At 41.8% G+C, this 20033-nt stretch overlaps 1 protein-coding gene and 1 non-coding gene across 8 annotated transcripts; both read right to left on the bottom strand.

Annotated features, from left to right (window-relative positions):
- Positions 1 to 5928: 5928 nt before the first annotated feature.
- On the bottom strand, positions 5929 to 15817 carry LOC120573994. Of its 7 annotated transcripts, XM_039823953.1 has the most exons (13): positions 15465 to 15810; positions 14367 to 14425; positions 13739 to 13999; positions 13384 to 13630; positions 13206 to 13259; positions 13045 to 13123; positions 12665 to 12809; positions 12210 to 12305; positions 10885 to 11078; positions 10599 to 10734; positions 9283 to 9366; positions 6355 to 6473; positions 5929 to 6241 (listed from the first exon to the last, which is right to left on the bottom strand). In XM_039823953.1, exons 1-13 carry the CDS (start codon positions 15566 to 15568, stop codon positions 6071 to 6073), a joined length of 1749 nt encoding a protein of 582 aa, XP_039679887.1. In that variant the 5' UTR covers positions 15569 to 15810; the 3' UTR covers positions 5929 to 6070. The 7 variants fall into 7 exon arrangements, 4 of the variants coding, with proteins under 4 accessions (XP_039679887.1, XP_039679889.1, XP_039679888.1 ...); XM_039823955.1 differs by lacking the exon at positions 6355 to 6473 and having other exon boundaries at positions 6124 to 6241; positions 15465 to 15814; XM_039823954.1 differs by lacking the exons at positions 5929 to 6241; positions 6355 to 6473 and adding an exon at positions 7577 to 8999 and having other exon boundaries at positions 15465 to 15817.
- On the bottom strand, positions 15060 to 15133 carry trnat-agu. The gene has a single exon. It is a non-coding gene; the product is annotated as a tRNA-Thr (tRNA).
- Positions 15818 to 20033: the final 4216 nt, after the last annotated feature.

Below are 20033 nucleotides of genomic sequence, written 5' to 3'. Positions count from 1 at the left end.
TGCGAGTTCAGGGATCACTCTTCAAACAGCGATGTCTGTAGCTACAGCACTGATCAGCGATTTAAACGTTACGGCGATACGAGCTAATGTTACACACATAGAAACTTAGAGACTATTTCACCAGAAAATGAGACATACAGCGTACGATACTGCTCCCTGCCTCTGGTGTGATGTAGCTAGTAGTTAGTAATACCTTAACAAGTTATTAGCTCTTGCCTGAATTCAAATTCAAGCACGCGTCCTCACTTGTTGGACCCACCCCAAAGCTACTCTAGGACCGCCCGCGCTCACCGTTTAAACACCTTATTCAATCTGATTGGTCCGATGTGATGACGCCCATCTACAACATTGTAGCCCGTTGATTGGTCAACGTCAAGAACGGTAGCACCGATTGGTCGGATTTTATAAACTGTAAAATATCAGAAGATCATTGGACAATGTAACGCCATTTCGAACTACGCGCTCGCCAGTGAATGTATGTGATTGGTTGACCTGATTATGAAGCACGTCCACAGACTACCTATTTATGGTAGATTGTGGGAAATGTAGTTTTACAGGAAATGCAGTTTAAAGGTACCATGTTTAAAGGGACAGGCGCACAGTAAAACCCAGAGATGGTTTTGTCGGTACCGGATTAATTCCCAGAACAAGCAGAAAAAAATACTTTTAACACTGGGTCTTTGTGCCACATTTATTCCTCAAACTGACCCTGTCTTGTGTCTGTCCTGGGCACATAGGAAATTTAAGTTGAAAAAGCAAAACATTGTTTCCGCTTGAGGTGTGCATTATTATAACATTGTAATATCACGCCAAATTTTCTTTAGCATTTGCAGACTGAGGGACGTATCAGCAGGGGAGTGCATATTCAGTTGATATGATGCCGGTAGGGTTATATGTTAATCAAGAGTCCACAGTAAACCCACATATGTGTGATTCAAAGGTTAAGCACAAAGAATGAACACACACACACACACACACACACACACACACACACACTTAAAATGTAATTCATCAATATTTGTTTGACATAGCAGAGATGTCAACATAAAAAGCAACAGATTGGTTCGGCCTCTGACGCAGCTGCCTTTGAGGAAATTACAGAAATTACAGGATGATTACAACCATTGTGTTATAAATAGACTACTACTTGGTTGAATAGTGTCCTCTTCTTTGCTGGTCTTTTGGAAAGGTTCATAAAGGAGCAGAGCATACTACCAGTTGTAAGCATTTGTTCCTTTCAGGCTCACTACTGTATTGATCTGCACCTCACCTAATCACTATCACCTTCAAGAGCTTGTGTTCAGCATTAGGCAACCTCCACCACTTCTTGCTGCATTTACTGGAGGTGTTGTAGCTGAGTGACCTAAGACAGGGCAGAGGCTGTGACATCCTCAATTGGATGCAGTTACTGTTTCCATAGAAACTCCAACCATTTTCTCAGTAAAACACAAAGTGACCACTAATGGCTAGGGAAAAGCAATCGGTTGCTGCACTTAAACACATTTAAATTGAAAATAATTATGGCAATAAAACCATGCAGAATGTACTCACAAAACTATGGCAGCAAGTGATATGGAGAGCAGAACACATTTTGAAAAAAAAAAAAAAAACTTTTGTAGCCTGAAACACTTACATTTGATGACTGACTTTTGAGATAGAAAGACAGACAGGAGATTAAGAGAAGATGGGAAGTGGCGGGATAGAAATAAAATTGCAATTTACTTTTGTCCGTTAGTAATTGGCATATCTCCTATTCATGCATATCCAGAAATAATACAAAAAATAAAATCAGTGTTCAGTGTGCATAACAGTGTTATGTTATTTCACTCTCAAGTATCTGAGTGATTAAATCCAATAGTTTCTCATCACATTTGTTTATATTACAGTGAGACTTTGTATTATTATTTTATATTGCCAGTAATTTAATTTGACTGTTTGGCCAGGCATGTGTGGTTTCCGCCCACACTTGTCTCCAAGACATAATATCGTAATATCTGAAGCAGATTTTAAATGTAACTCTATCCAACTAAAAAAGTATAATTTGGAACCAACAGCAGGCCAGGCAATAACTAAATAATAGCATCAACAGAATTGTCTTTTGCACAGACGCAGTTGATCAGGAGTTTGATCAAAACAAATATAGTCATCAGGCCCCAGTATGGCTCGAATCCAGACCTAATGATGTCACGTCGTGCTGCCTGTTTTTCTGGCTTTGCATTTTAAACTGATGTCTGTTCTGTATAATTCAAAGAATGATAAAACCCAAAAAGCGCTAAATGCTTGGGCTGAGGCCAAGTTCTGGAGATTGAGAGGCGGATGAGTTGCTTCCATCCGGTTTCCTGTAGTCTGTGCTGACCCTAGCAATCCAACTGACTACTTCCACTCCATCTGCACTTTGCCCCTGTTGGCCTTCCCACCCTTTATCCAGACCTAAACACGGTTCCCTCCACACCCAAGCAGCCGTTTCCCAGCAAAAATACCACTGAATGAATTATACCAATGATAAAAAGTGTTCATACATTAAAATACATGATCAACTCCAGGTGAAATGAACCAAAGGCCTGTAGTTAATAACATGCAGAATATGTTTGTCACTGTGAGGGCAGTTTGCCTATTTTATTATTTTGCCAGTAGGGGGTGTCATTTATTCTTTTTGATTCTGGCCACTCTGCTTTCCTAACAACCAAAGGATCACACATCTCTGGTCATCATAGCTGGCATGATGGCACATGGCAATGTGTCTATATACAGCATCGAAATTTCAAGCACAGGGGAAGCTGAGGTGGTCTCGTCAACCAAAGATGTTTTTTTTATGTTCTATGTAAATGGTTAAGTGTTGTGACAATTATAATCTAATGTGCACACTAAAGAAAATAGTCAAAACAGTGTTAGTCTCCTCACTAACCACTCCCTGATGTTCTTCCAGATCGATCGAGATAGATCGTAGCTCCTCTATTTTTTTGGATGATTCTGAACAATTTCCCAAAGGAAAGTAGTAGTTTAATACTAAGTACATTTAATAAATTGGGGAGTTTCACCTCAAGCTACAAACTAGAACCTGCACAGACCAATGTGTTCACATAACATTTATTTAATACAACAATTAAAATGTACATGTAAGTAGAAATATACAGTAGAAATATAAAATTGTCATATATACAGCACCAAATAATAGAGAGCACACAAACAAACAATATATAGCGTCACTCGCTGGAGTGACAAACTACATTGGCAGACAGCATGGCCGTCTACTGGGTGAGGGACGTATTTCCCAAGCAGCAGAGAGAGGTAGACTTTCCCTTTTATTTTTCAAAAGGCAGGAGGGAAATCACTTCACATCTCTGACAAACAAATACTGGTCACCTGTCATCAACTGAGCTAAAAAAGAACATACTCATGAATACTCTTTATGTGCATTTCCTTTGACTTGAAAGAGATTAAGGGATGTGGCCATGCAGTACGCAGGTGCTTGCGAATACAGACTGATCTGTTAATCCTATTTTTTTGTCAGTACATAAAATGATCAGAGAAGACTTACGCTCCAGGGTTAACTTGGCAATTACACTGCTGCTGCCAGTAATGCATTATATCCCCTAAGAATAATACTGTTCTGTTCAGGGTGGCTGAACCCAATCCAACTGCAGGGACTGCTCCCCACTCTCACATAAAGTAATGACTTCCAATATTCTGTTTTTGTCTTCCAATATTACCTCCTTATTCCCCTTCAGAGTTTGACTAATAATCAGTATGCAACTGTACATCTAAATGGCACACTGAGACGCAAACAAATGTGTCAGAAAGGACTGATCAATTGCATGTCTATTGAAGCAGCTGGCCTCCAGGACGGTCTTTGGCATTGTGTGTTAACTGCTACCTCTGGATGCATAGACAGACTTTACTCAGCATGAGCGTCAGTAATCTGGTGGCCAGAATCGATGCAACAGTGATCAATGACAGTTCTCAAGGGAAAAGGAGTGCTTGTACACAGTTCTTCACACGGGGAGAAACAGGCTATACCCAATTTCTATACATTATGCATGTTGCACTTACTACTTCTAGGATTTGCATTTTCCATCCCACTTTACATTCAGTGACAGAAACGAGAGAATATTTAAGACAAGAATAAAATGCCATTATGTGACTCATCCTGTAAACCCGCGCCAACAGAAAACACCTATTCACAGAGTTGAGTGCAGTAACATTCACCCATTCTCTCTACAAGAAACATTATATGAAAGGGAAACCCAAGAGTCACGTAGAGAACAACAATGAATCATTATTCACTAGAGAACAGCCTTGTACCATATTTTCAGACAATATTCTTTCCACTATGAAAGAAAATAATCCATTTTCTTTGGCACAGAACAATGAAGACAAATGTCTGTGGACTATGGGGTTTATGTTAAAGTATATAAGTGTGTAATTTGAATGTCAAAAGGCTGTACACACTTGCTCCTGGGCTATATGACAATGGAGAAATGAGTTGGATCAAGTCAGAAACTAAACTGGGGATGTAGGATGGAGAAATATGGGATGCAGGAGGAGTCATTTTGGGAAAAAGACAGAGAAAGAACTAGGGGGGGGGGAATTCTCAGGGGTTCAGATGGAAACGGGGGAATGCGATAGAGCCTTTTTCCATGAGTGCTTGCTTAAGGCACCAAGAGGGAGGGGCCCTGGGGGAGCAGGATCAGTCAAAGTGTCCCTTCAGTGGCATGTCCCCTCGGGTAGTGTCCTTCAATAATCCTGGCCTGCCCTGTGTGGGGTTGAGGTGCCCCACGAAGACACTAAGCTTGGCGTAAATGCTCGCACATTGACAGGAGGGCAATCAGTCAGTCAGTGCCCCTATCCTTTTTAATATGTAGCTGAAGCTACAGAAGGCCTTTCAGAGTATGTTGCTTTACTCAATGTTTCTCTTGCTTGGTGTGGACATGGCTATATATGCAAATCTTTTGTTCCTTAGTTGTGAAGCCCAAGGTCCAACAGTCTTTCCGTTTAACCAGAATCTTTATTTGATCACACACAAACACCTTCCACTTCCCCAGCAGGTCCTCTGCCCTCTCCAAGCTCATCGTCCACACAGATGCCAGTAAGATCCTGCTGGACTCAAGTTCCACTCTCCCATTGCGTAAAAAAAGCCCCCCAACACATTGCTGCGGTGTCACAGGACGAGTGAATGACGCCGGCCGCTGACGTGGGTGCACTGGTCTTTCGGCTGGGTATCAGGTTGCCGTCTTTGGCCCACTTCTGGCCTCTTGGAGAGTCACCTGTGGCAAGAGGAATGCTGTGACTGACGTGCTTAGTGACACTAGCATTGACTCCGGCAGCAGCTCTGCATAGCGTGTTAGGTGTCTGCGCGAGCTCCCACTGCGACTACTTGTGCATATGTGAGTGTATCCGTGCGTGTAAATATGCATGTAGTGTGCAATGCATATTTGTGTGCGTCTCCTCAGAGGTTGTTTTGACACTGGACACCTGCTGTCTGATGATTAAAGAGCGTGAGGCATTGGTGATCCCTCCTTGCTAATCCAAAATGGTCCAAACTTTACAGACTAAACAGATACTTAGTGTCCTGTCAATCTGTCCTTCCACTCTCTATGATTTCTCAGCTCAAGTTCTCTCCGGTATGTGCTGAGCTAAACTCTGTGAGAAAGAATAGAGGGGATTTGGCGCTGGGAGGAGGTGAAGTGGCGTTTTTCTTTAGCCAACCCTTGAGCTCCCAGCCTGGGGTATGTCTCTGCTTTCAAGTTCCTACCACTGTTTTCCCCATGTGCTTCATAAGGGACACTGCTCAGAGGTGAAAGAGCCTCCCTCTTTCTTTTTCCTTCTCTTTTTCTTGTGGACAATCCAACAGGTGGTGGCCATCAGCAACAGCAAAACACCCATGACGAGTAGCACCACTGACACCACTTTAGTCTGAGGCAGGTCATTATAGGTGTAGGTCACTCCAGTTCCTGCGACGCCGATCACCAAAGAGATGATTCCAAAGGGAAAGATGCAGCGGTACCAGGACTTCTCCATGCCTCCAGTGGCCTGGGACAGACGCTCCAGAGAGGAGAGCACGTCAGGGACTTTAGCACCACCAGCCTCCAGGGACTGACCCTCCCGCCCCGCGTTGGTCTGGGGCTGGGTTTGGCAAGCCAGGTGGCCCGTAGTACAGCCCATCCTGATGGTGTGGGCTGATGAATCCCAAAGCCAGGTTGCAGCGTTGGCCTCTTGGATCACGTTCGCAATCAGCTCTGGCCTGGAGAAAAAGGAAGAAATAGAGAAAGGAGAAGGTCTATGTAAGACGAAAAAAACAAAATGACTGGAGCGTGTCAGATGAAGGCTTCTAAGTCAGCACTAAAATCCACTCACACTTTCCCCTTCTTTCCCTCCCTCTCTTGCTGTTTCGCTGTACACTGCTGGCTCTCTGGCAGTACATTGTACACTCTGCTGAATGTAGTGGCGGGGGATATATATGGGAAGGGGAGGAGCTGGGGAAGAAAAACAGGGAAGTCAGAGAGCTCTGATTGGTCTTCTTTTGTGTGACGTCAAACTTTGAAGCAGGGAGAATAGAAGTTGACGAAGCATAGGAAGGGGGAGGGGAGAAGAGTTGACTGCTCCCTCTATTCTTTATCTCCCCATCACTGCCTTTCAATTACAGTCTTTTTTCTTTTTTGTTTTCCTGCAGTATAAAAGCCTCCCCTTGGGAATACAGAAGCCTACTGCTGACTGGAAATCAGAGGAGAAAGGGGAATCCTTCGTCATCTCAGATTTTAAAGTTACTTTTTCCATCTTACTCTGCACCACAACAGCACAAATGTGCCAGCTCCATATGGCAATTACCGGTATATAGCAATGGTGTTCACATTACATCCCACCACCTCCCGCTTGGACATCAACAGCAAACAGAAATGCAAGACCACCCACACACTCCTCCGTTTACGTGCATGCAGGCACCTGAAGACACTGATTTGCAGGAGGACACCAAATATACAATGCCTTTATAACGTAAGTGTAATAAATACACTAACGAGCATGCCCACACGTGACAGAAATACTCAAAAAACACAGGCCTCCCCCACTGCTTTCCCACCCACACGCACTGCTGGCGCCAGTCTTTTCTGTATGGAAGGCAACCCAGGAGTAGTTAATCCCCCAGCATCTCGCTCTTCCATGAAAGGAAAATCAATCCAGACAGCTCTCTTCTTCTAAACTTGCTTATGTTACATTATAACATCAGCTGAATGTCTATGTTTTTATCTTCAGGCATTAGGCTATTGGATTTGATATGGCAACATTTTTGCTTTTTTCTTTCCAAGCTTTTGGAAAATTATCTGTGAACTTAATACTAATTATGGCAATTTGTTGCTGGAAGGCGATGGAATTTATGTGTATTGTTGTACTGGAAGCAAACAGTGATTTCAAGTTTATTCAGGGATGAGACAACATGCCTCTTTGATATGCATGAAAGCTGTGTCGCAAAAATTATTTGACCTCAAGTCACTACAGGTCTAAAAAGTAATCTCTTAAAGCTTTGTGGGCATTAAAACCATGAGTCTGTGTCTAAAGAGAAGAGATGTGGGTGAGGAACAACTCAGCAACTAATAAGATTTAATTATGAGTTTTAAAAAACATCTCTATGCTTTAATATAACACTGGGTATGACTTCAGCTGAGCAACAGGTTTCTCATCAATGAGATAAAAGCATCCTTGCTCTTTAATGACCACAATACACACATTATCAGATTAAGGAATAACTTATATCCTCATATAAATGCCAAACATGCCTCAGTATGAACCTTAGTTTAACACAGTCTTCTTTGCCTTGACAGAAAAATTCAACTTGACAGAGGAAGCTGGCTTAGACCGGCTGAGTGGTGGGGGAAATCAAATAATGAACCGTAATGCAGCCTAACTGATGACCACACTGACTTAACAATCCCCGTTAGCTCACTCTGCAACAGAGCTGTAGATGAGCAAAAGAGGGGAAGTGAGGAATGTGTTTGTGAGGGAGCAGGAGAAAAGACGTGTTCAATGGGCATTTGATGCAGAGAAGTGGATTCTTGGTAGCACTGTTCGGTTTCTGTGGATTTGTACTTGGACTCCAGCACTGCACTAGACTAAGGCTAAAAAGAAAATAAAAATGAAAAGGGTGAAAAAAGTGAACAAGTAGGAAGGAATGTGTACCACAAATAGAAGGCTATTCATCTCTGTCCCTCTCGGTGTGAGTAGGTCTACTTGCGACATACAGCAGTGCCGGCATGGGAAAAATTTTTTAGCTTCATCCTTGGGAAAGTGAAATTGATTGGGATCTTCCATTATGTGATGAAAAGAGCTGTGAGAAAAATGGGACAAACGCGTGAGACATGGGTAACCTGGGCAGGGCCAGGCCATGCTGTTGTGCGTGGAATCGCTCTGCTGGGGACAGCCAGAGCCAGGCAGCAGGTCACAGGAAGGTTGAGTTGCGTAGGAGCCACTCCCTCTGGGACCTGTGTGTAGTGTTGACGTGATCTCAAAGATGCTTCCCTGCCTCCTCCTTTACTCGCTTCACACACACTGATCCAGGACACACTGATGGGCGGACAAGAAGTTGCAGCACATTTCCACAGTCGCGTACGGATAACTTGGCTGCAATCCATGAGTGGTCAGACACTTCTGGTGCTGGAACAGAGATCTTGTGTGTGACTGCATTTCTGGTTTTAACCAGGCACAGTTGCCCTAATCATTCTACTCCTGTGGTTTTTGATAACAATGTGAAGCTGAAATAGTCATCTCCTTTTTATAATCTTTTTATTCCTCTAATTAGGGAAGCATGCCATTTCCAGCTTGCAGCATGCAGAGAGCCAGGCCCCCAGGCATCTTTGTGACTCAGCCGGCTTTGAGTGTGCATGTCCCCGTGTTTGTGTGTAGCCTACATGAGGGTTGGTGCAGCAGGGCTCAAACACCCACGTCCTGCTGTGTGAACCCAGCGCCACCTGTTGCCCAGTCTGGCACAGCCCCTGCCATCCACACGTCATCTGTGGGAAAGAGCCTTTTAGGCCTCACCAAGCCTTTCTACATCTCACATACGCCCTCACACAACCAAACCACGATTGCCAGTTTTATCAGATCACAGAGACATCATATTGGCCCCATACGTGTTTTATATCATTCAACGTATACAAGATTATGAAAGCACAGCACGGAAATCAAACATCATATGGAGAAACATTATAGTAGAGTATTGGGGGTTCAGAGTGAACTGAAACAAACTGGAAAGGTTGCAGGTCTGTGTCATGACAAAAAAACACAATTATTCACCCAATGTGAGCTCTTCAGAAACGTTGATTTGCCAGGAAGAAACTGGAACACATGGAGGATGAGCCTGAAGACATGGGGTCCCTGCTGCTTTCGATGAAAGACAGGATTAAAATAGGATGAAGCCCCTCCATAGTTCCTTTCAAATCACTTAAATCCACAGACCAGCAGGCCAACAGTCGCATCAGCACACTGATAAGTCAATTTAAAAAAATACTTGTTAGTATTTTATGAAAAGTAGTCGTATTTCCACATGTAATTCTAGTCACGGATTGAATCTGTCTGCCAATTGATTGATTGCTTTGGATGCAACCAGTATTAACTAAACAAGCGATTAACATTCGTTAACTGTGCGTTCTATGGTCCCTTCTCCTGTGAGTTGAGTGCCATCTGCTGGTACACTCAGTGTTGCAAGAGCTCCATTACTGACCTCGGGTTACATTTTTCCATTATTCTAGGTATTAATTGGTATTAATGCAGTACAATTAGACAACAAAAATCAAAATCAAAATATAATTTAAAACATGGAAGTATTATTGAACCATTAGAAAAATAAAAACCTACACTCTTAAAATTGAAATATTTCTGAGAAGACCAACTGGAATTACAGTGATCCAGGCTGTAAAATCTATTTGCCACATGCCGATATCATGTAGTAAATGCATCTCATTATTCGTAAAGCCATGCCAATCCAAATTTGGTGATATTTCAGATAAATTGAAGGGTTGAATGTTCCTGTATGGGTTGAGAACATTCCTGGAGTCTCTAAAGCTAAATAAACCATTCATAAACCCACTGGATTATCTGAACACAAAACGACAAAAACTGTAAATATTAGACGTCACAGTCAGTAACATCAATAAAGAATAAAAAAATAAAAGAAATAATAAACATGACTTTTTCAGTCATGCAAGTTACTGCATGGCATCAGACACTAAATAAATACAGTCACAGCACATGAAAAAAAAACAGATTCTTCACAATAATCACCTTGATTTAAGGACAAATATACACCGAGTTACCACTATATTAGGTACACCTGCTTGCCCTAAAGCAATCCAATGTAATGGTCTTGCAATTCATTTTATTGTTGTGATCTTTATGTTCTAGTTTTATTGACAGTGTCAGAGGGGTATGATTCAACTGCCGTTGCACTGGATTATTATTATTATTATTTTTATTATTATTATTATTATTATTATTATTATTATAATAATACTGAGAGGTAATATTTGATTTATCTTATGAATGTAAGGAGGAGGTAAACGGAGTATAACTGGTAACTCAGTGTAATATGCTCTGTAGTCAGTCAAGCTCACAGTCCAGGACTATGGCAGGGAAATGCTCCCCTCCTTCACCCAGCAGGGAGTACATGTCTCTCAGCACACCGAAGTTGGGACATCCAGGCCCAGGTACTATAGACGAAAGATGAGGGGACAGAGTGTCCAACAGAGCCTGTCACAGAGAAGAAAAGACTGTCAGCACATTATTTCTTAGTAGGTATTGACTACTACTCAGAACAGAACTGACTGTCAAATCAATTACCACAATTGGGTATCTGATGAACTGCTATTTTACCAGGTACTTAAAACGCACAACCCTTACCTGCTCGAGGTACAGCTCCTGTTGCAGCAGTGCCACCCTCATCCTCAGCTTCTCCAGTTTTCTGAACTCTGCCTCTGTCGTGTAGGTTATAGTCAGGGGCAGGGGTGCAATCATCCCATCTCCCCACGCACCATTTGCCCCAGTGGGGCAAAGACAACCTGCCTCTGGCCTCCATCGATCCCATGTTTCCCACTCTGACGGAAAATATGGTTATTTTTAGAGCGTGAGCGTGAGCAACCGTAGCCTAAAACGTTTTTCTGCTCTGCTGCCTCAGCTTTAAATAGCTAGGCTCTTGCCTAGCCACGTCAGGATAGACAGCTTTAAAACCCCGCCGTCACAGGGAGGGGGATCTGTCGAGGCCAAGGAAAGTACTGATCTGGCACTGAGGTTTCACCGCGGCTCTGTTTTCATTTTCCATACGCCTCTTCATAAGATGAAGAGGCTGCATTAGCTCGTTAGCACGCTACATTCCACACAACCTTTTTTTCAAATGCTGTTAAAATGCAATAAACAAATAATCCCTCCCATGAAAATTAAACTCTCTGAAACAAAATACTTACTGAAACGTGGATGCGAGATTGGATGCATATGCTCACAACACAAGATAAAGATGGAGGTGTGTGGGCTAAGTAGGGAGCTAGAAATTACTGGAAATTTCTCTCACACACATACTTTCGCCGCACTGGGGCTATAACTGCTAAATGTAAACAAAACTCCCTCCCTGAAGGTGAAATGGTCATTTGAGTGGTGTGAATGGAAAATCTCTGGGTATTCAGCTTCATTATTACAGTATCGTTGAAGGTAATGGAAATGACACCATGTTACATTCTGTAGATACTGAGTGAGTGATACCCTTACACCCAGACCTGATAATTCAAACACAGGGTGTCTCTACCAATGTCCTCTAAATTATGCAAGTTTTAAGTGACATTAATGAACATCTGTCCTTGGCTGCTTTGTGGCCATTTAACGGTTGTATTTATTTATTCACTATTTTTAGATAGTCTTTCTTTTTTATTTAGCCTGTAAATCATTTTGTTTGTTGCGTTTTTCTGTCGCCACTTTAATGCTGTTGCTTTGATTGTATTATGTGTAGGACCCACTCGAAAACAAGAACATTTATTTCGAGGGGCTTATCCTAAATAAATAAATGTGCATATAATTATGCAAGTCTGTGCTGTGGAATAAATCATTTTAATAATGCATCTGCTTCTGCTCATGACCACCTTCATTCACCAAAGTCAGGTTGACATGTAATTCTTTTAAGGGGAACACTTGGTTTGAAAAGGTAGACTATGTTGTGGTGAAATTGGATTGTTTCCTACCTTGTTTCGCTTGGTATGCAAAGTACTGGAGTTGTGCTGCTGTCATCGACAACCTTTCAAGTGTCAGAAAGAAGTCATTCTTGTTTGCCTTACCACCTGTACAAAAATACACAACAAGAAAAACAGAATTTCACATGCAACATTATTACAGGAGATAGTGGAGTTGTTTGGTTTAATTGCACAGTGCTAATAGGTCTCATGTTTGTAGTCAGGGCAATTGTTACATGTCTCTAACTGCTCATTCTAGGGTCCTGAGCAGACTTGGCAGAGGCTCGTCACTGATAGAGCAGTCTAAATAGCTCTCAGAAAGCCACTTTCTGCCAACTCCCTGTGCAGTTTCCTCCCAAATTAAGATTTTCTCACCCACACACTTGTGTCATCAACTACCTTCAGTTCTCCTCATTCCTCCACTCCTAATTTTGTGTGTTTCCATGTGTCATGTGTTCGGTCATTACCCAGCTCTGTGGCTGCTTCTGGCGTCTCTTTGGCCAGAAGCTCTTTTGTCTGGCAGTGCTGGGTGAGGTCATGCCCTGTGTGAGTCAGTCTGTTGACCAGAGCCCTGGTCTGATCTGGGCTGCCACATGGCCAATCCTTGGGGAACTAGAGGGGTCAGAGAGACAGGATCAAGGACAACACGCCAGGTATCGGACTGCTTGGTGGAATTAAAGTGTATAATCAAATCTGTGCAGAAACATACTCTAATACGCTAATTTCTGTGTAAAACTGTCACAATGCAGTATATTTTCAAACTCAGCATTACACAACATTGAAAACATGTCTAAAGGCTTCCCAGCCCATTTTTATAGGCTTCACTAAAAAAAAAAAGGAAGGATACCGTAGCTCTCATTCTCTCCATGAAGTGACTCCTCCCAGGCGCAGGTTTCCTTTGTAGGGCAACGACTTTGTCCCATAACCTAAAAAAACGAGGGAAACTTAGTGCCCTTAGTGGAAACAGTTGTAAAATTCTCACAATATTAACAGACTGATTTTGGCCACCTGTTTTGCTTGCTCCTCAGAGATTTCCATTTTGAAGTTTGATCAGAAGCTTTCCTGCCATTAAGCAAAGGCAAATGGAATGATTATTATAAAAAGGGCAAATAAATGTTTGCCCCTTCCAACTGTTACTGTAAAAATGGTGTGGTTTTCTTTATGGTCCAGCTGTGTAAAAACATACCCAGTCTGTCGAAGTAAACTGTGAGCTCCAGACCTGTGTGTGGGTGAAGCAGGCACTGTGTTATCTGAAGGAATGGAGATAGCTGCAGCTCTGCACAGGTCGTTTCCACTCAGCACGTTGCTTCTAACAGTCTGGTTTTTAGAGTGGAGGGTTGAGGTGTGGAATTGACCCCGATCAAGAGAGCCAGACGCTGAGACAGCCTGCTGCGATTTCCTTGCTGCTGCTGCCTGTTGATGCACAATTCCACCTGAAGAGACAGTTCTGGTTATTTTTCTTTTGATTGTGATTTTGCACTGTCCGGGATTGTAGCTAGCTGAAGGTTTTGAGTGTTCCAGTGTGGAGGATACTGACATACCAGGCTTTTTGGGCTCTTTTCTGTCAAGACCAGCAGATTTAGATGTTGATCTGGTGGTCGTCTGATTTCCTTTAGAAGCTGCAAATGCCTGCCTTCCCTCTTTGGATGTGACAGCTGTGGTGCCGGGTTCCTTTCGAGGTGCAGATTGGTTTTTTGAGGCTTTTTTAGAAGATCCTGTGCCAGTGCGGACACGGAGGGCTTTCTCCAGGGCTCGCTCAAGCAATTCCATATCTTCTTTCTCCCCTGGTGAGGTAACTGTGTCTGTGAAGATAGCATGCAAACATGTGGTTACAGTTTAGTTATTTTACCATATAACCTGAAAGTCTCTTTAGATACATGATGTCCTTGGTAACAAGAATGAAATACAGAAGTGTGACTATTTAGAACAGGCACAGTCATTACATTTGCACATGACTGCTCTGATCTATCTCTCTCTACTTAGCTGCATTAACTTAAAATCATAAAATACACAATTTATTTTATCATGTTACATGTGATGTTTGATCCCATTTTTTAGAATCTTTTTAACATAAAGCGAGGGACAACAAGGGACAACAGATGGAGACATTGCCTTCAAAGCTAACTCATTTACAGTTACCTGACAAATAAACTCATATTTTTTAATTACCTATAGCAGCACCATCTGCACATTCTGACTCATCACAGTCCGTCTTTGGTTGTGGCGTTCTGCGAGGAAAAGACTTCATGTGACTTCACACTCAAAATAACCAAGAGGAGCACAATAATTTGAGCACAACTAGGCAACAATATTATATAATAATAAATAATAGTTGCACAAGCAACTTGTTAAAATAAGTTAAAAATTTGACTTTTAGTCTTAACGGCAACATCAAAGTTGCAGTTCTGTATGAAACTTGTGTTTTTTCTAGACTTTTCTGTTGATAGAATTAAAATGTTACTCTTGATAGCTTACATGCAGTTTACCACAGATCCCAAATGATAGTTGATTCAGCTGAAACAATTTCACCAGTACAAACATAGGTACCACTGTAAAGTTCACCACCATTTTGTTTATTTGGATATCTAGCACATATACACACCAGGGAACCAGAGGTGTATAGTCCAGGTGCCAGAAAGTAAAAATCCTGCCATGTTTTTGGATCTGCCTCTACATCTAGAACAGGTGTTTTCACTAACGAGCTCATCTACCTGGTGGAGGAGCTGGTTTAGTGATGGTTGGGACAGCTGCTGGACAGGATTTCTACTTTCTGGCACCTGGACTATACACCTCTGCAGGGAACTGAATTTGTCTCATTATTTTTACAGTGGTGGAGTAAGTGAAACTTTAGAGTGCTGGAAAAGGCACTGCTGGGATTCGAACCCAGGATCTCCTGTTTACTAGACAGGCGCTTTAACCAACTAAGCCACAGCGCCAGATAGGTGCACTATTGCACAGATATTCAACTTATGCAATCAAACTGTGGCTGATAACTTCGACAACTTTATGATTCGATTATGTCTCGCTATCTGCGTGACACGAGATGTAAATATATATAGGTCTAATACACAAGACGCAACCTTAACAAAAGATAAAACATCTGCATCTATTACAAGTATATTTGCATGTACATGTTAACGTACATTCTTACAATATATTATATAAATACTTTTCTTTGACATGATGTTTTGGAGTTGTAACATTAAACTTGAAATGAGAGTCTGAGCACTGATAAAACAGCGTGGTGAATATCTCAGATGTACTTACAAGGTGTGTAATAGTTCTCTGTAGAGTTGTATACTGTCGTTAATCTTGGCTTGTTCAGCTTTGCATGACTTGATAGCTTGCTCAACCATAAACAGCAGTGACATGCTTGTGTCTGGATGTCGCGCTGTGGTGACTTAGTTCTGCCGTGGAAACACGCAAGAAACCATTAACAAACTGTTGGTTTAAAAATATGAATCAACGTTAGCATGTTCAGTGAAAATGCCGTTCCATTAAAACAACGATAGCTTTTATGTGCGGACCCCGTTCTCTTAATAAATACATCCATGGCTGACCCGCGAAATCGAAAACGTAGCGGATGCGGAAGTCACATCTCCGTGCTGGGCTTGGGCTTGGTGGGGGGAAAAAAGTGGAAAAAAGTCCCCGTGATGCAATGTAAACTAAAGATGTTCAAAAGGGTGGTCTGACACTACAGCAAATTCATACCGTATATATATATATATATATATATATATATTATTTTTTTTAACTTAACTCGATCAAACACGTTGTAACCTATACCACCGTCTACTAGCTCCCATACATGCATGGGCTTCAACCCAACCTGGCAACAAAGTGCTCACTTCTAGTCGCGAGAGGTTGTTACCTGATATATATGTCAATGGTTGTTACCAGGGACGCTGCTCCTCCATGTTGCCACAACAGCTCATTTGCATAATTAGGCTAAGAACTGTGCAACGCTTTTGTGTTACCACCAGAGAGAAGGATGAGCAAAAAGTAATCAATTCGAAGACTCTGCTCGCACCTTTTCGTAATTAGAATCAGGTTCTGCGCTCATACACAAATGTGTCATAAAATGTGTAGGCTATTACCATGCAAATTACGGTAACGGTATCATTTTAATAACAACATAAACAAATATGTGTTCCCAAGTAGGCCATTTCGTTTTATTTAACCATTGCTGATCCGATCCCTGTGAGTGACAGTTAATAAAAACAGGATATGACTATTTTAGGATAATTGAGGCAAAATTATTTATACACAGATGTAGTTGTTGACCACATCAGTAGCATATCTGCCATAGGTCAGAGCATCTTGTCCATTGCATCTGATTGTGCACTCTTTGCCACAGAAGCACCAGGGAAGTTGAAGTCGCAGTAATCAGCATTGTTTTCTAAATTACCGACAATGCTTGACCTGAGATCATGCTCCTCGCAGCAAAATAGGGTCTTTTGTTCTACAGTAGATTGTCAATTAGAAGACTGTATGATTATTAGTCATGATAAAAAAAAAAAAGTCTGTATGCACACAATTATTACCTTTGCTCACAGCAGAAAATGTTGGCTTCCAAGCACAGGTGGCTGCTTCACATTAAGCTGCGCTGGATCCCTGATATTGTGCGTGCTAGATTTACTGGCACATCAAAGTGGAACAAAGCCAGAATTAATGTTCTTAGTTACACAATGTGCATTTTTGGCAAAATAGTTTGTTTGTTGTAATTCAATTTTTTTCTATCAGATAGGAAGTAAAGAAATAACAAAATATCTGATGCAATGTTACAATCAATTAGAATGGCTAAGATCAGTGCTTCCCAAACCTTTTCTGTCATGCTGCCAATATTCTCACTGTTTTATCAGCCAGTAACAATACTGGTGAAACTAGTAACAAAAGAGCCAAGTTGCATTTTATTGAAATTACATTATTAAAAACATGAGGTGCACGATTCATTTAATGGCTGTTTCTCTTTCGTTTATGTCAATCTTTACTCAAACTGCCAAAGGTTTTAAGATACAAGGCTCTCGTCAGTAAAGTTCAGAGAAAGATATTCATATTTTGGATTTGACTGGCGTGTCACCTCGGCCCAGGGGGGCATCCTTACCAGATGCCCCCTGGGCACCTCCCTAGGGAGGTGTTCCAGGCAAGTCCAGCTGGGAGGAGGCCTCGGGGAAGACCCAGGACTAGGTGGAGGGATTATATCTCCAACCTGGCCAGGGAACACCTCGGGATCCCCCAGTCGGAGCTGGTTAATCAGGCTCTGGAAAGGGAAGTTTGGGGTCCCCTGCTGGAGTTGCTGCCCCCGCGAACCGACCCCGGATAAGCGGACGAAGATGGATGGATGGATGGGTGTCTCCTCGGTGATCATCGCCATTTTCTTTTCTTGCTGTCAAAAGTCTGTATATCTTGTTGTTAATGTGACATTCCACTTTCTGAGTAAATCTTGCTAATCTGAATCTTGCTATCAGAGCACTGACTCTTTATTGATCCCAAAGGAATTATCCAGATACCCTTTTTTCACAGCAGACAATTTGACTTTTCACGGCAAGAAAAGCACAGGTGGAATTAATGTTGCAGTACACTAATTCAATGCAATGCAGTAATTGATAATGTTAACAGTCACACGTTTGAAAAGTCAAATATCTGCTTTTAAAAAGTCTATTTAACTTTATTTCCATTTCACATTTTACCCTGCATGTGGTCATGTGCAAAACAGATATTGTGATGTTTCATTTTTCTATTCTTGTCTCTTGGTTTTGTACTGTTTTGATGTTCCCCTATATTAGTCACATTTATTCTGCTTTACTGATTTCCATGATGTGATCAAAAGCATCAGATCACAGCTGCTATGTCAACGTGTGGTATGGTGAAATGGACCTCCTGCTGCATTTCAGTGTGTTTATGTGAGAGTTTTTGATGCAGCATTTGAAAGCTGTCCAAGCCATCAGCATATCACATATGGGGTCCTCAGCTGACCAAAGTGACAAACAAAACCAAATGGCAGCAAAATCGAGTCAAAGAATCATTGCCAAACATTTTGTTTTGCGAGTTTCTCTCTAAATGCACAAATTAGCATCCAAGAGGATATGAATGTTGCCAATCTTTCCCCTTTGAGAACTTTTAGACCAAGCCCCCCTCTTAATCTCTTATTAAACTGCATCAGTGGCACAGCAATTTAATGTAATGGCAACAGCTTGCTGGCCCTGTTGGACGGAAGTGAATCATCTTGTTAGCTCATATTTCCCCCCACCAGCCTCCTGTGGCTCAACCAACCTTGCATCTGACACTGCAGCCGGCTGCCAGACTAATATCAGGCTCTGCCACGCACGCACACACAAACATGGACGTACACTCATTAACCGATGGACAAATCTGCTCAGCAAACAAACAACTACCTCGTACATAATTTATGAGCAGCATGCGTGAATCATACGTACACAAAAACACCTGAAAAATCCTTATTAAACTATGATCTGTAATTGGCCCAACAGCATGTCACAAACAAGATAACAGGAAGGGAGCTTGTTTTGTTTGTCCCAGAGGGACAGACCAAGATGTTTTATGTACAGCTGAAGAAATACTCAAATATTCTGGTTGCCTCCGTGTTTGGGGCCGGCTCAGGACATACACCTGTTAATCTGAAAGCACTCATTCTAAGTACACAGTACACTCTGTGTTCACAGTACACTCGTGTCAAGCTCATGATGTGCCCTTCTCCAGTTCTGCCCCCGTACACGTCTGCAAATCTCACACCTTTCATTTATTTGTTTCTTTAGTTTTTCCAATTGCGTTTGACTCAACAATGAGCATTTGGTATTGAGATTTGTTGTGGGTCCAGATGCCCAACTCCTCAGTTTAATTCCATAAAAGTAGCTTTAATAATTTTTTTTGTTGTGTCTTTGGTTCTGCTAAATTATGAATTGTAGTTATTAAGCAATGGAAAACTAACAATGTAGAAAATACAAGGTATAAGCTTTGTGTTGGCAGACATGTTTCTATACTGAAGTGTCCACAAGCAAGAGAGTCAATCTGTTACAGCCTAAAATGTGTTGACATTGTGCTCAGGTAACCCTGAACCCTGTGTAAAGGAGGAAGAGAAGAAAGACTAACCCAGGGTCACTTTATACACTATAAAATAAGATCTGATGAGCCAAGTTAACAACACTGCAATAAACACTGTCATAACGGAAATAATTGCATGATAATGACGTTGTTATGTGGTCATGTCAGATTTCACTGAAATCATTTCAGTGTGGCCTAGAACAGACGTTGTTGCCAAAGGGTACTTTATCTGACATGGGGGAGAAATTAGGAATGTTTAATTTCCGGTCTTACTTTCAGGAATGATGGAGGAATGAAAATGTTTCCATGAATAAACGGAAACATCTCATCAAACTTTATTCTTAATTGTCACATACGTACAATGTAGTGAAATTCTATTAGTGCATTTAACCCATCGTAAGTATTGGGAGCAGTGGACAGCTATACATACAGCATCCGGGGAGCAACTTGGGGTTCAGTGTCTCGCACTGGGACACTTTGACATGTGGCCGGAGGAGCCTGGGATTGATCTGCCAACCTCAAGGGTGAGGGGGTCAACCATTCTACCTCCGAGCCACAGCCACCCCACATGCATGATGTATAGCAAAAACAATCATGTAATATAAAATAATTTGTGTACTTTCCGTAACTAGATTAGCCACACACACACAAAAAAGATCTGATTGGGCTTTTTAATCCTTCAAACTGTTTGGGAAGCTGTAACCTGCCAAACCATGGTATAAGCTGGGAATGCCATCTTGTGGTTATTCTCTTCTAGCCTGCATGAGAAAATGG

The sequence above is a fragment of the Perca fluviatilis genome, chromosome 15 (genome assembly GCF_010015445.1).
Source record: "Perca fluviatilis chromosome 15, GENO_Pfluv_1.0, whole genome shotgun sequence".
NCBI classification, from domain to species: Eukaryota; Metazoa; Chordata; class Actinopteri; order Perciformes; family Percidae; genus Perca; species Perca fluviatilis.
Note: the sequence above shows the minus strand (reverse complement) of the source record. Positions and strands in the feature narration are given on the sequence as shown.